The sequence below is a fragment of the Anguilla rostrata genome, chromosome 5 (genome assembly GCF_018555375.3).
Source record: "Anguilla rostrata isolate EN2019 chromosome 5, ASM1855537v3, whole genome shotgun sequence".
Lineage (NCBI taxonomy): Eukaryota > Metazoa > Chordata > Actinopteri > Anguilliformes > Anguillidae > Anguilla > Anguilla rostrata.
The window spans coordinates 12,728,839-12,745,004 of NC_057937.1; the positions used below are offsets into that span (position 1 = coordinate 12,728,839).

Below are 16,166 nucleotides of genomic sequence, written 5' to 3' on the forward strand. Positions count from 1 at the left end.
GGAAAACGAAAGGCAATTTTGTTGTTCCTGTTAGAGTTGTAAAAAAAATATGCCCCTTCAGAGACCACAACACAAATGCTGTGATTTTTTTTAAAAACTGCATCTTTGCAAGTATGGATATACAGTATGCTTAAGTTAGCAGTAGGATAGGTTCCAGAAATATGAGGTTCCGGCGGAAGAGAATGTCATTTCTTGTTGTGGTTTATTTACATTTGTGTCATTTACATCTTGGCACTTATACCAGAATCTAAGGAAAAATCGACTTACATGTCAGCAGGACATTTTCGATTAAAAAATGAACTTTGCCCTGTTGAGAGGCTCGATATTGGTTGGAAAAGGACATTATTACATGATAATGATCTGAGGCTTTGTATGATAAAGAGAGGGCAAAATCAATATTCTCGACTACCAAGTGCAAGTCTAATCAAACAGCACAGTCCCGTCAGACATTTTATTTCAAACTCAAAGTCATTTGAGAGAGAAAACCAAAATATCAGAAAGGGCTGTATACATTATGCAGAGGCATGTTCAAAAATCCCTTTGAACCTCAAAGAACTGTCTTCTTAAGAGTCAACATATATGTGAAGCTATGCAATCATTTTTAAAATGTGTGGTTGTTCTATGCTGGGCTGGTACAGAGGCTATAAGAATGAACATATATTTATTCCATTAAACTGATTGTTCGCTTGATTCTTTATTTTATTTTATTTTTTGTTAATTGATTTATGTACTGCCTTTAATTAATATATTTTGAGGCCTATATGTGGGTGTATGTACAACTGAGATAGAATTCTTAATGAAGTTGTCTCTGAGTCTAATTCGAAAGCGCGTCTTCCCAGATAAGAGCGAAACCTTTGTGCTGACAAATTCGTAATACTGAAGAAGAAAAAGCACCTTCTAATTCGTACATAAGAGAAGTTTTAATTTAAAACATTATAATGCAAATCAGGCCTCTGCAAATCCTGTCTGAGATCTTACAATTGTAACGCAGCATATAGTGAATAGCGAATTAAGACACCACACTGTTCTAATTAAGCTATTTAAGCAGCTTTGTGACTTGTATTTGAGCAAAGAAATACGTAATATCACATATAACACAAAGAAGCAAAGCGGCCTCACCCCTCTATAAAATTGAAATGGGGTAAAACACATGCAAAAATAGCTTTTAATCGTTTCATGGTCATTTACCGTCATTTTGTTATTGGGCTTTTGTGCTCGGAAACAATCAGATGGTGACTTCAACTAGCAATCAGTTAATTGACCGTATAACATGGCAACTTCTTGTCTACCTGAGAAACGTAACAGTTAAATTCACCCACCATCTCGGTGCGCGAACATTGCTAAGAACTTCTGCACAACCTGATGCGCAATATAACTCAATTTGTGATGCATGCGGGCGCAAGTGCAGCAATGTGAAATTTGTAGTAGGCTATTTGTTCTGGATGCCATTTTTGCTTTTTTGATTTTTAAAGGGGTGCAGCGCTTAAGGGATACTGTCTCGGCCGTGTGATTGTCAACAAGCAGGAGGGTTTTGCTGCGCGCAGAATAGCAGTTTTATTGGGCAGGGAGGTTGAATGGAGGGGGGAAACTGCGGGGACGCTTGAGCGCCAGTAGAGTGCACTCCGTTCCTCGCGCATTGGGTCATTCCTAAAGGCAGCGGACTTTCTTCAGCACCTCGGGAACACTGTAGCTACATGATCGCTTTCAAGGACACCATAAAATCTTTCATGCAGCCCTGGTTGTAACGTTTCAGCGACCTCGGGGGCTCACTTTCGCCCTCGTCTCTCCGTTAAATATCTGAATGCTGTGGTCTGCTCTCTGAGCGTACATTTGGATTGGAAGTGAACCGACGCTGCGTGAAAAAAATATATATCTAAACATGGAATTATGGATAAAGTTAATGTTGTTGGGCAGTTGCTGTATCGGTGCAAGTGCAGAGTTTGACGGCAGGTAAGTCATCTGTAGCGTTCTGACACGCGGTTGTATAGCTGCTCCAAGTTATTATTCTGTGGTGCGATTTTACTTGTCATGACGAAATTGATTGGGATATAAATGCCGAATAAGGCTGTTTATCTTCATGTATATTTGGGTAGTATTTTAATGTAAGCCTATTTGAAAAATAAACAAGTGGCACGTTGCACGTTATGAATGAGTAAGTTTTGAGGACGGTGGTATTTGAATTGTGCATTTTATGTGACTTTTTAACAATACTATCTGCTTCAGTGTGATATGGCAGCAACTGAACCGAGAAATTTAGCTCAACCAACGTAATGGGGAAAGGTTTGTGCGAAAAATAAGGAGGCACTGCAAGACCTGTCGCAGGGGTCTGTGGTATTCATACAAAATGTATCTGGGATCATGTGCGCAAGCATTGCAGTAAAACACGTGAAGTAGGCTACATCTTCAAAGCACTTTTTAACTTCGCGGATATTTAACATGGGAGTACTTTTATATTTAGCCTTACCCATTGCGACACTGTTTCATTTTCTGCCAAGTAAGTTATGCTGTTTTACGACGAATATCGAAACATTTTGCCGATTAGTCAATGTGGGCGCATTCAGAAGATATTCACGTCGAACGGGAGTTCTTGCCATTTTTCCTTCATTTGCTGAAATAGTGACAGCCTTCACTATTCCTGGATTTTCAAGTCCATACATGAATCAGGTGAAGTAGGCTATTTGAAGCACAGGGGCGAATCGTGCCAAAGCTGAAGAATGTGCTTAACGTTTGCATCAGCGAAAAAAAAACGCCGAGTTGAGTTTGGGTTAAATTCTTCTTAACAATTAAAAGCAAAAAGTGCGTGTGCGTGTGCGCGCGCGCGCGCGCGTGAGTATGTGTATGTTTGTATGAGTGGGTGTACACACACACACACACACACACACACATAGACATACACTTTAAACTGTATGTCAGTGTATGCCTGTGTACTTATAATGTCGTGAAGTGTTACCTAAAGTGTTTCTTTTTTCAAGTTTTACATTATTTGAGAAAGTCTTCATATCTCACCGCATAGGTGATCACCTTTCAGGATGCACTTCATATTATAGGCTACCCTTTATTTACAGGATCGGTCATTATGCAGACAGTGTGTACAGGATTTAGCCGGCCATTTGCATGGGAGGTTGCGCTGAAACTATGAATCTTGACGAAGTGCGGCACACAGATGCTGTTAGCGTAGGTTCTTCCTACACCCAATGATATTAACCATTTTGTATCGGCAAGTAAAATTAGTTTGACACCATGTCTAAGGGATTGAAAATGTTTGACCATTATTCTCACAATGGAAATTGTACAGCTACCTGACAAATTGAGTTGGATTATTTATAGACATCAAAAATATATTTGCAAGGGGATTTACTGGTTTCATAGCTTCATTATTAGCCTATTCATCCGTGTCTGTTCCCGAAGATGTACATTGCCTCAAGTGGCCTGGTAGATATACAATTTACTTGTAAGAATGACAGATTTTCAGAAAAAGGTGATTGTGGTGCGAACGTCTCAGTGCCAGTTAGATATCCTCAGTGGTCAATTCTGGCTGTACAAGTCTAACGCATGCAGTGGTCAAATTTTTGAGGCCGCTTTTCCAGCAATCTCTTGTCAATCGATAACCTGTTTAAAGCTCGCGATCTGCCGAGGTATCTCAGGCCGGGATTCCGAGAGTGACGCGCCGGCTCTGTTCCGTGAGCACGGTCTGTTGAAGTGTAATGGTTTTTCATCAAGTGTAGGGCTGACCATAATGAGCATTTAGATTAACCCAGCGGCATAAGTTATTAATGGCGGGACTGATGGAGCGAGGTTGTCACATGGGCCATTATTTGCCAATTTCCCTGGTTATAAACCTGCTTCACTGCCTCGATCTAAATTCATAGAAAGAATATCCCCCGAGAATACTGTGAGAAAAAACCATTTGTTATCAACAGGGTTCACGTACGGCTGTGCACAGTAGTATCTAATGGCCCAAGCTTGGCTTGAGGGATAGCTTGTCAGGAATTCTGCACCACTAGATTTGTACAAGTACAGATTTGTACAGTTTTAATGAAGTATGGTAGTAATCATAATAATGTTATGATTATAAGGAATCATAAAACTTTTAAATACAGTCGTATGTTATGGGTATAAGTTGAGATGATGGTTCAACATAATATAGAAGTACAATCACACTTCAGGCTTTTATTGATATTCTTTCAAGAAATACTACCCATGTGTGGTCTAATAGGATAATATTTTTAAGTACACTATCTCAAATGATGGGAAATACCTTTAAGTTTTTAATTTCCTGATGATGTAATTTAATATGTCTGGTCATATGTCTATGTCATATTTGACTTTGTTCGTGTTAATCTTTCTGGTTGTGGTTGTAAATCACACTCTTGCTGGAGGGAAAGTACCTTTACCCCCAAATTAAGTCTTTGGCTTCTTGAATAAATGCTTAAAAACATTTTGCTTTGCTTCTAATTTATACACAGTCAGTTGAAAGGGGATTGAACGGGGATTACTTATATACAGTGAGTTTATGGAGAGCTTGTGGGGTACTGGGATTAAAACATTGTGCTTAGCCCATTTGTGTCTCTGATTCATAGTTGCTCAATCCCCTTTCTCTCTCTCTCTCTTATTCCCATTCGCTGTGTCTTTGTAACCCCCCCCCCCCGACACACACACACCCCACACCCCGCAAGATACAAACACAGACACAGCATACCTTTCTGCTAGGGGGGGACACATTCTGGAGTGTGGTCATTCTCTCCTTGACACAGAAGCCATATGTGGATGCTCATGTTGTTGCTGTGGAAATTAATTTGTTTGTGGTCAAACCAATTTCTGCTGCTATTAGAGACAATTGTGAGGTTCCTTAAGCACTTCTTTCCAATATCCCTCCCACTTGACCCATTGGGGCCTGCAGCAGACTTCACCTTGCTTTCTGCTCTTAATAAGAGCTTGCAAAGGCCCCAGAAGACTGAGAGTTACACTGAAGAGTAGAAATAAATGGCTTTTCACAGAAGGAAGGCCATGAATATGGACATGCAAATTTAATCTAGTCGATTATTATCGCAATTCATCTACACCAATGCTTGGATAATACACTTAGGCCTACATGGATATAACCTAAGTATAAAATGTATGCCTTATAACATACCGTAATCTCTAATTAATTGTAGTATACCCGTCACTGAATGTTCAACTATTAAACTAAAATCATAACACTACTTACTTTAAAACAACATGGTATTTTTACAGCTAAATTTGTAGAATCAAACGCAAAACTTACTGTAAATGGAAAGCAAATATACAGCATATTGCATGCAAGCAAATAGCTTCACTGCAATGGAATGAGGCTCAGTCATATTTAACAAGCAAGTGGCTCAATATTCTCTTTTGAGGCAGATTGATTAGTCTGTAGAGGGACTTTTGGCTCCTTGACTTGGTGTGCTGGCAATAACACTTGTTGTGACAGTCCAGTTGCTGAAGTAAATGAAGCTGTTACTTTTAGAGTATTGTGTCTGGTGCTTGCGCGTGTGTGTGTGTGTGTGTGTGTGTGTGTCCGTGTGTCTGCGCGTGTGTGTGTGTGTGCATGTCTGTGCACGTGTGTGTGTGAGCTCATGTCTCAGTCTTCATGCCTCCCTTGGTGCCTCGTGGAGGTTGCTGCCTGCTATGTTGGCACGTGATTAATCTCTCCTGGCTTTTATAAGCTGCACTCCTTGTTCATTTGCATCACTTGTTCTGATACCCAAGCACCAGATCGTCTTGCAGTCTAGCCCCCCCAAAAAAACGCTTGTGGGCAAATGCATTACCATAAGCTTTCAGCTGGCAAGCTGACACCACTATTAGACCAGGATGCTTATTCATTTTATGGGGGCATAAAGAATAACTGCTGAATAATATCCATGATGTTGTTTAATTATTCATGTTATGACCAAGCATTCTCCTAAATTTTAATGCATGGCTTGTTGCCAGTAGTCACACTCAAAACACTTCTTGCACTGATGGTTTGCAAACAGGGATTGGAAATATATTACTTGATAATTGGTGAATTTGGTACATTTGCTTAATAGGGATTACAGCCTCACATGATGCCCTTCCAGGCTTTTGATTGGTGGGCATGGGCGGCCTGCAGGGGCATATAAATGGCATCTGGCAATAATGTGACCGCCAGACGCAGAACTGCATTGCATTCCCTATGCTTCTCTGTGGACTGTTTGGGTTTTTTCCCGCCCCGAAAGACAGCAGGCAAACTGTTTCTCTCTGGGTGTCATTCCCGGTTACGTTTTGAAGTCAGGTTCCAGGAAGTTGAGTGACAGCACGGGAACATTAGCATTTCATCACTTGGCAATGGAGACGATCTGGCCCAGAGAGCTCGCAGAGCGTGCCCTGAATACACCTTATTACTTCAGTTTGGAGGCAGCAGTGCACTTATGGTAATGTGGCACAGGTGGTGCTCACGGCAACACCAGAATGCAGTCTTCTCTTTCATTTGACCAAAAATGAGTTTGCATCATAGCTAAAACTGTGAACATTGCCTTTAAAAAAAATAACAAAAAATTGAAACAGGCATGGTTCTTAAATTCTGTCCAGAAACGTTTTGAAACATTTGTGTAATTTACCTCCACACTAAGGAGGTTTAAATATTTGACAGATTTTTACAAGATAACATATTGGAAGAAAATTTTTTTTTTAAGTTTACTATAAAAAAACATAGCATAGCAATTTTTATATGCTCTTGTGCACATTCTTTAACAAAGGGTGCAGCATTCCAAAGTGTTTGGCTAGCGTCCTGTACAGGCACCCCACTCAAATACGTCCTCTGTTATTCTGCAACAGGCTGCTACCCATGGGCAGCTGTGCGGAGACCGAGATTACAGCCAAGTTACACAATCCTTCTTTATACCCCGTGTGTTTCAGTGCTCTTCTCCTGATGACAGTCTCTCCAGAGATGCAGATAAAAGTGACACTGACCCGGGGATGAAAGCAGGACACGTTGTTCCTGTCAGATCGTATCGAGCCTATTACCTGCCGCGGTTCGGACCTGACCTCAGAAAGTCATTTGGCTGAACGCGTCCTCCGGTAATCTTCCTGGGCCGGGACCGGAATGTCTCCTTTTATCAGTTTGTTAAGAAAAACAAAAGGAGAAGAAGTGCTTCTTTTGCTGATGCCGAGTTTTTACGGGTCATCCTAAGGGACTAACGGGGGGGGTGGGGGGAAAAACACAACGCTTCCCTGGGTTTCATTGCATGTTTAATTGATCGTGTTATTGCCGTGGACCTCCGAATGCGCCCGTTTCTGGTCCTGATCCAGCTGATATATTTACTGTGAAAGACGGGCTTGCGGGCACCTCTGGATTCTGGCTGCTGGCGTGAAAAGAAAAGAAAAGAAAATCCCATGGCATCCATGCAACGCCGCAGGATGAAAGTCTGCTGTGGATGGATAGGCCCTGGTGGTGATGGAGCTGGGGTTTTAGCGAGTGTTTTATTGGCCGTGACCTGACACAGCTCCTCTCTGACAGGTGGCCCAGGCAGATGGCCTCCTCCAATGGGCTTTGCCGTTACGGTGCGAGGATCGACTGCTGCTGGGGATGGACCCGGCGCTCCTGGGGCCACTGTCAGCGTGAGTACTGCTGCTTTTTTGGGGACGAATCGGGCCTAGCTGGGGCTTCTACACTTTGTGTTCGCTTTAACCTTATCAGTGTAGTTCAGAAGCAATAACCGGGGCTCTCTGGTACACACAAACACACACACAGGGGTTTAATATTGGCAGTAATGAAACAGGACAATCTTTGGGCAAAGATTGATTCCCGTAGAATATAGCTGGCATATAAACAGACATGCAGTGTCCATGCTGTGATTCAGTCAAGTCTACCCTCACCATATCTATGCTTCACCTAGTCTTTAGTGCTTTAGTGCTAATTGTTAAATTACTTCTCAGTGACAAGCTTGTGTTTGGCCCTTGTTAATTAAAAGGGAGGGTACTGTATCTTAAAATTGCACACAATCCATGCTGCGATGCAGTCAAGTCTGCTTGCCATTTGGAAAATGAAGTGGGAACGCTTTCCTGTTGAAGTGATTGGTATGGCAGCTGCTTTAAAACACAGTTATGTGTTTCATTTCTTCTAGCTGATCGTTTCCATCAAGCGTTGGTTATGTACAAGGCGTCTTTTATGGATACACAAAAGCTGTAATTCAGTTGAGCTCACAGATAGATGAACTGTAACTGCAGGGTAGCTACGAATGAGAGTAATTTACAGATCTAAGTAACTTCACATAAGCATTGTACTGGGATAGATATCGTTCTATTGTCAACAGGTGTACAAGAGATAAAATGAAATCTTGAGGACAGTCAGTTATATCAGGAGTTTCACTGGTTTTTCAATGGTAGAGTAAGAAACAGAGGTTTTTGGAAAATTGCCATGGGCATTTTTGGTATCTGTACAGTTTACTTTCTCTAGATAGCTTCAAAAAAGCTCTGTGGAGCTGAGTATTTGTTGAAAATTTTTATATTTTCATGACATGTTTCCAAATTCACAGGCTGACACATTTGAGACACCCTGCATGGCTGCTGCATGAGTTTCAGCTGTCGCTTGCTACGGAAGTGTGATAAATTGCGGCTTGCGTGTACATTTAGAGGAGAGGCTGCACGCTGTCACAACTGCCTTTAAGCCCTAACTAATCGTTAACACTCTCTCAACCGTGCTGCTGCTGTTTTCCTCATTTCATGCAGTTTATAAGTCACTGCCCTGACACACAAATTGCCATTTTCCTTGTCATGTGCTTGTATTTATCTCATGTGTTGTCAAATATGTTGGCACTAATGCTGTGCTTTTCTGTCCCGCTTTATGTATTTAGAGATTTTTTAAAAAGCGCATTCGGCGCAACAGTTCCTGTCAAAAGTGTTTATTTTTCTGAAACAGAAATGTTCTTCCAGTCCAAACAATGGATGGCAAAGATTATGGTTCCAACAACAGATGACTGTTGAATATCGCCCAGCGCTCTGCTCTCTAAGCCAATAGGAGAACATGAATTCTTGTGTAAGTGTGCAGAGCACATACGTTCAGCACAGTGGCCAAGTCCTAGTATGCGTCACTGGGCACATGCCTGTCAAGTTAGCGTGTAACTCGTGGCATGCTGACCTTGTTCCTCGGCAATCTTTCACCGTTTGAGAAATACAAGTTGTGCTAACGACATTCCAGCCTAAACCCTGTTTGAGAGACAGAGCTGGAGAGCGGCCGGTCACCAGGGCCGCTCGCGGTGGGGCAAAGCGGTGTTCACAGAGCCGTGGAACACTCCTGTCGTTACGGCAGCCATTTGTTTGGGCGTGTAGCAGGTCAGAGTTGAGCCTACCCTCACCATACGTCTATGCTTCACCGAGCCTTTAGTGCTAAAGCTCCATGTTCCTGTAAAAAATAAATGCCCAGTGACAAGCTTGTGTGTGGCCCTTGTTAATTTAAAGGAGGGTACTGTATCATACAAGTGCATTGGCTGGGCCTGTTTTTTTTTTTTTTACCAGCTGATCCTGCCCATATACAGCCACACAAAGTATGGGCTCTATAGGGCATGCTTCTGCATTGCGTATAACATGGAGCCTAATGTATCGAGTAGATTCTTGCATCAAATGTAAAATAAATGAATGAAATGCACAGCAGCAAAAAAGTTATTTTCTTTTCCAGGCGGTTAAACACTTTTGACAGGATCTGCTCTAACTGTTGGTTTCATTAGGCTGGCGCCAAAATGACATGTGTTGCCTGTTGGATGATTTCACCCAAAAACATGCCCTTCCATAAAATGCTTCTCTCACCCAACCACACGTTTAAGGTAACAGTATCACCTCCCATCCTCATGGCTAGTTAACTGCTGAAAGAAGGCACAGAGTGCTGTTTGTTATCCAATTCCTCAAAACGTTCTCAACACGACAGTCCCCAAGCACCACAAAAGAAAAAGGAAAAAAAATACCGCCACCAGAGCTCAATCACTGACCTCCTCAGGTTCCCGGGGCCCTCGCGGAAGACAGCGGCCATCGCAAATATAACAGCGGTCAGTTGGGGAGCGCGATTAGATCGCCGCTATCAGGTCACGGCTGTCCCCGCCGCAGAGTTCAGCAAGCTGAGCGGGTTCACTGCTCGCGAAGAATGAGGAACCTAATGAATCGTCCCGCCAAATTTCAAGCCTCAGTAACCGAGGCGGTCCAACTTTGTGCTCGATTACCGACGGGTTCCATTTGTAGCACCTTGACACGCTGTATAGCCACCTAAATGGGAGAAGACATGCTTGTGCTGTACCCAGGTAGCTATGTACACACTGGCTTTTCTTTTCTAACTGGCTCAATATGTTCTGAAAAACATAATGAATATATTAAAATCAGTGAAGAGGTGCCTGGCTATAAATGAATAAATGAGTAAATAAATAAATAAATAAATAAATAAATAAATAAATACTATTCATAAAATGATGTGCATGTATAAATGCTGTAGAACAGAGGATTTGAAATAAGGGCCCCAGAAGGTCCTGAGTTAAATTAATCTGAGATGGCGTTCTCAGGAATTGGGTAGCCATTTCAAGGGACCTAGAGATTAAAGAACCCTGACACAGAATACCTGGAGATTGTTGAACACATCCTATTAAGGTTATGCTGGAGACATGATCTGGGTTTGAACTGAAAGTTCAAGCCTCATATCAGTTCCTCTAGTCTTTGGCTTTGATCTCACAAGGAATGTGTAATTCCACAGTGATTCTTGGACCATTCCACGGTGGATCATGCCTTGTTGAAAAACATAAAACTCCCACATTTATTTAGTCAGGATATAACTTTGCAGTTTAAGTAAAAAATATAATGAAATCCCTTAGTTTGGGGAAACATCAAAAATAATCATTACTGAAACACATCCACAAATTCTTTTAAATAGATGAAATATATAGATGGATGGAGAATCGATACTGTGTCCTTAAAATGTGGTGAATTTGTTTTTCCTCATTGTTTAATTGAATGTAAAAATGTTGAATGCGCTGTCTTACAAAATATAATTGATTAATAAAAAAAGTGGCTGGGAGGCATCTTACACTCCAGCAGAAAAACATTATTTCATAATATATAATTAAATAAATACTTATGCACTTTTTAATATACTTTTATAAATGAAAGTTGAAAGTAGATCTTTATAAGCCTGTACTGCATGACTGTTTGAGACTGTTTGTGTTTGTAAGGTTTTAGGAATGCTTGCTTGTCCAGGGACCAAGTACAGCCTCCTTTCATGTTTTCTTTTTTTAAGAGAAAAGCCTGGAATTTCTTTTTTTGGACATTTGTTTTCCAGCCCTCTTCGTCTTAACGCACAGGGTAGCCAGGATAAGGTGCCGGCCCCAAGGTTAGCTCAACATATTTCTTGAAATAATCTTGGCAAGTTGTGTCCTGAAGGCACGTCCTCTGAATCCTCGGTTAACTTATTATATTTAGCACCCCTCCAGGAGCAAATATTTCTCTTCCCCCACCCCCCCACCCCCCTCTGGCCACCCCCCCCCACCTCAGGCCACCCCCACCCCCCCCCCCCTTGCAAACACCTTGCATTTTTCACTGCCACTGTTTGTGTCAACATACGTGAAATGAATGTCAGCCTTTTTCAGCCAATGAGCTTTGATTTTGTCCTCAAGCCTATTTAAGTCAGTTTCCTGCTTAGTCATTAACTTGCATCACAAACACGGTGCTTTTCTGAAGAAAGCCTTCTTATTCAAACCCTCCAGTCAATGTAAAGTAAACGTAGCATATGTATGTATGTATGTAACAACAACAACAACAACAGTAATAATAATAATAATAATATAAAAAATGGTCTATGGGTATTACTTTTTGCCCTTCAGACATTTACTGTTTTTGGTAATCTGTAATTTCACCAATTAAACATTGTCACAAGTGATAACTGCAGATGCATGCCTTGACATAAAGAGATGGGTTAACAATCAGTGGAAATTCAAAAAGTCCAATAAGTGGAGGAGGTTTTAAGGGCAGTGATGATCTATGTTGTAATTGGGCGCAAGAGAAAAGTGAGACGTACGTAAGCCTATGCGGTCATAGGGGCTAATTTAGAACAAGACAGATTTTGATGAGGTAAACGAATACAGGATATTTTCTCAGCTGACTCTTTATTAAAAGACGCTGCCCTTCTCTGAACCAAAAGCATGGATTGGCTTCTTCTGAGCATGCTCTTTTTCTATTGGCCCACATAAATATGTATAAATAAAACTTTGCTCATGACTGCAAATTATTGCCAGTAGTAATAAATGGTTCCATCGGATTTAATCGGGAATCATCTGACTTGACAAGGAGCCAGCCCAGATCAACTTTGAGTACTTTAAATTTATATATTTCCATATTTGGCAGGATTTCTCTTACGACCAAATTAGGGGCTACATTTTACTCTGTACTTTTACCCTTCTAGTTAATCAGAGCTTTAATCTTGTGACTGAGGTTTTAACGGTCTGGCCTTCAACACCCTATCTTATATCATAGGTTTTTTAAAGTAGGTTAACAGGGTCTCTTGATTAGATTACACAATCCAATGAAGTGAAAGGCCCTTGATTATATTATCTGCTTAAGGGAAAAAAGAGCCAGACTAATGCCAGTGAATGCCACAATGAACAGTGTCTCTTACTAGACAAGGGGATATTCAGACCACGTCAAGCTGAAAAATGCAGGTTCAAGCTTGAGTTGTTTTTAAAGCTATGACTGGGTGTCAAGTGCAATCAATAACCATAATCCACCTAAGGATTATTTACATTTCACACCATTAGAGTATTGCTGTACTATAGCAACACACATACACACAGACACCGGCTCACACAGAATAAGCTATGTGTCTGTACAGTCAAAAAAAGAAAACAACATTCCTTGCGGGGTATTCACTCAAAAGAATGTTCCATAGAACCCACTGCAGGGGTAGTGATGATGTCATTAAGCATAGCAAGTCGACACCTGGCCAGTTAGCTTGACAAATGGGAGTAATAGCTGAACTTCGCCGCTACTGGATTTAAACACTCAGAAGTGTTAGGATTCCAAAATATCCGTTAACAGGTTCACACATATCAGTGGCTATAGTTTAAATAAATATGAATTTAGGCCTATTTATTTCTGTCACAGATGCACTTATTCGGGAGCTTGTTAAATGCAGACCTGCAATTCATGTTTTCCATCAGACAGAAAGTGCAGTTCTCCGATTGTTGTCTCTATCTAAATGGCAGAGATAATTAATTGCTCAAATTGCCCCATATTGTGACACACTCAATGATGCTTTTAATGGTAATTAGCAACACTTGGCTGCATCCCACACGTCAGGTCTGCTTAGCATTCAGAAAACATCACCGTCAAATAAAAAAAATGAGTGTTTGGCTATGAGCGGAAAAGGTGTTATAAAGTTATACGATCCTCATGGCTGAATGGTTTCTAGCATTCAAAGAGTTTTATCTTTATTTATTTACTTTCTGCTGTGAGTCACTACCGGTCTCCCAGCTGTTGGCTGTCATGGTTGATAGTTATTTTACCATCAGATTCTGTTTTTGCTTATTATCAATTCATCATATCACATGTCATTTCCCCTAAATGGAGACTTTCTAATCCTGGGATAATAATTTTGGATTAAGCTACTGCACCCAGCCATGCAGATGCATGTAACCCACATAATGAATGAATACTAATCACCATGACTTGTTGCTGCCTTTCATAATGTCATGTGGAGCTTGCCACAGGATATCTTGTTTACTGTATATGGATGTGCAGGCATGGCTGGTATTACATGAAAGGAGTGAAAGATTTGGAATGAGGGACTTTTATTGCAGAAGGTACAGGTCCAGGGCAATTTAGTGGTAGTTTGGTTTGATGGGACTAAAATCATCAAGGAAAAGGTAGGTTCCACAGATACATTTGGAAAGAGCTGCGATTGAACAGTTGGATAGTATAGTTGGATTCATTGTTTTGCCCAAACATGTAATACAAAAGCCATAAACAACCTATTTGCTCATGAATTTGCGAAACAAATGCCTACCTACCAATGATGACCCATGTGTGCCTTATTGCTATCACTACAATACTGTATATAAGTCTGCTTAACTGAACATGTACAAAATGCTAGTTAGACTGTAAAATGTGGATTAAATTGCCTTGAATGTGTTTTGAAGGATCTTGAGCACTAATATGTTTTACTGGTATTAATAATACTTGCAGTCTCATTATTGGGGCCCCTGTGATCAATGTCCTTGTGGCTCAGTGCAAACATCCCAGGGGCCAGTTTTCGGGCCTCTAACCCACAGATTAAGACCCAATGGCACAGATATCAAAATAAATACATACTGAATAGCACATTGGCTTCTGCTTTTATGGAGGCTTGGCTGGTGCTGGACTGCTGCACAGCAAGAAGACATAAAAACGATGATGATGATGGATGGAGCGTTTATATGGGGTAGTTATCAGTGCAACTGCGTGCCGTTGGACGTCCCTTATCTCTCTTATTTTTTTGGCTGCCCTACAGCTGTCTGTCAGCACGGCTGCAAGCACGGGGAGTGCGTCGGGCCAAACAAGTGCAAGTGCTTCCCCGGGTACACCGGAAAGACCTGCAATCAAGGTAGGCCAGCGCTCGGGTACTCCGAAATAATTGTAATGCATTCGGCGTGTCCGGACTGACTGCGGACCGCCGAGGGGGGGTTGAGAGGTCATCCTCGCAGCCCAGTGTAACAGCGGGAGAAAGTGCTGTTATTGCCCAAGCCCTCCGCCTTCTCTGCATCAACTGGATTGATAAATCCAGCCCAAAAAAAAGGTGTCTGTTATGTCTGAATAATCTGTTCAGCTGGGATTGCGACTGCCAAATAGCACCTTTCTTTAGAACTATCCATGTGTACTCGTACTCTTTATCAGAATTCTAAACCTTACTGAGAGGCAGATAACATTATTCAGTGCAGCAAGGGTGGCTTGCTTGCTGACAAAGTTTCAAATGTCAAATCTTTAAGTACCAATTGAAAATACGTGGCCAGTGTCACTGTGGGTTACATTTTGCTAATTGATTCAGAATAGCAAAGCACCATTTATGACAGCTGTATAGGATGTAGATTAGCAGCAATTCCATGAGTTATCTTAGTATCTCAGTATTGCGTAGGATGAAAATGATTAAAAGATGAAGTGAAAATGCATTGTGCTTTTTTAAGTAAACTGCTGTGCTGTTCAAGTCTGAATATTAATCATAACTGATTTATTGATTATATATAGTCTCCCTTATGAAATATAGTATACATATTAACTAACCAATTGTCGGTAAGCAGAAAGAATTACAATGTGAATTCATGATAGAATGGTTCAGCATCATTGCTTACTCCCTAAATGTGGGTTTCAGTGGTTAGACCAATTACATCATTTGAAAACTTCCCCATCCCTCAAAACATCACTGGGTCAGAAGTAGTATCCCAGTCCAATAGAAGCTGGTTGATGCCTGATTATAAGTGATAGTTTTCCCAGTGGAAGTTTTAGTATCTGGCTGGGTTCTATGGTGGTGTCAAATTAGCCCTGTGCCAACTACCTGCATAGGTACACATTTCTATGCACCTATGCTGGCAAGTGATTGGTACTTTAAAATAACCTAAAAAAAACTGTTCAGGATCAAACCGAAGTGTTTTTTTATGTCTGGTAGACCATTGCTGGTTGCCAACATGAGAGCAAACATTTGCCTGCACTGTTTTGTATCAGAATGTCCTATAAACAATGTAAGAACAAAATCAGCTTGCAAAATATGCCAAAGATAATCACTAAAAAGGAGAGCCATCACTTGGGAAGCCCAAGCAGAAGAAAAAAAAATTCTAATGGGACCCTAATTACAGTTGGTTTAATTACTGGTTACTGAGTTAAATCATGAGTTGTTCATGTCTACAAAATAATAGTAGCTAGGAATATGGGTATACAATTATAATTAAAAAAGAATTCCATATTTCAGAACATTTCAGTTTGAACAACCCAGTGTGTTCCTGTTGTATAGCAGAAGTCAAAGCTGTCATATTGAGCTGCTGCAGCCATCTCCATGACCCATTTAAACAACTCTGTCATTCAGGAACTTCCTAAACCTGTTGTGGATTGGTATCCAGCCATATGACCTGGGCATTACTTCTCGTACTACACCGTGTCATCTGTGAAACTAACATATTGAATTTCATTGGATA

General features: G+C 41.0%; 1 protein-coding gene across 4 annotated transcripts in view; it reads left to right on the plus strand.

Moving 5' to 3' along the window:
* The first annotated feature begins 1,393 nt into the window (after window positions 1-1,393).
* Window positions 1,394-16,166, plus strand: part of npnta (nephronectin a) — a 39,232-nt gene continuing 24,459 nt past the window's right edge. Inside the window, exons 1-4 of one of the 4 annotated variants that reach the window (XM_064335172.1) lie at window positions 1,394-1,950; window positions 7,499-7,599; window positions 11,294-11,344; window positions 14,495-14,587. In XM_064335172.1, the coding sequence (XP_064191242.1) occupies window positions 1,880-1,950; window positions 7,499-7,599; window positions 11,294-11,344; window positions 14,495-14,587 (316 nt within the window). In that variant the 5' untranslated portion in view covers window positions 1,394-1,879. The remainder of the gene's footprint in view (window positions 1,951-7,498; window positions 7,600-11,293; window positions 11,345-14,494; window positions 14,588-16,166) is intronic. The other 3 variants (XM_064335174.1, XM_064335173.1, XM_064335175.1) reach the window with 3 other exon arrangements.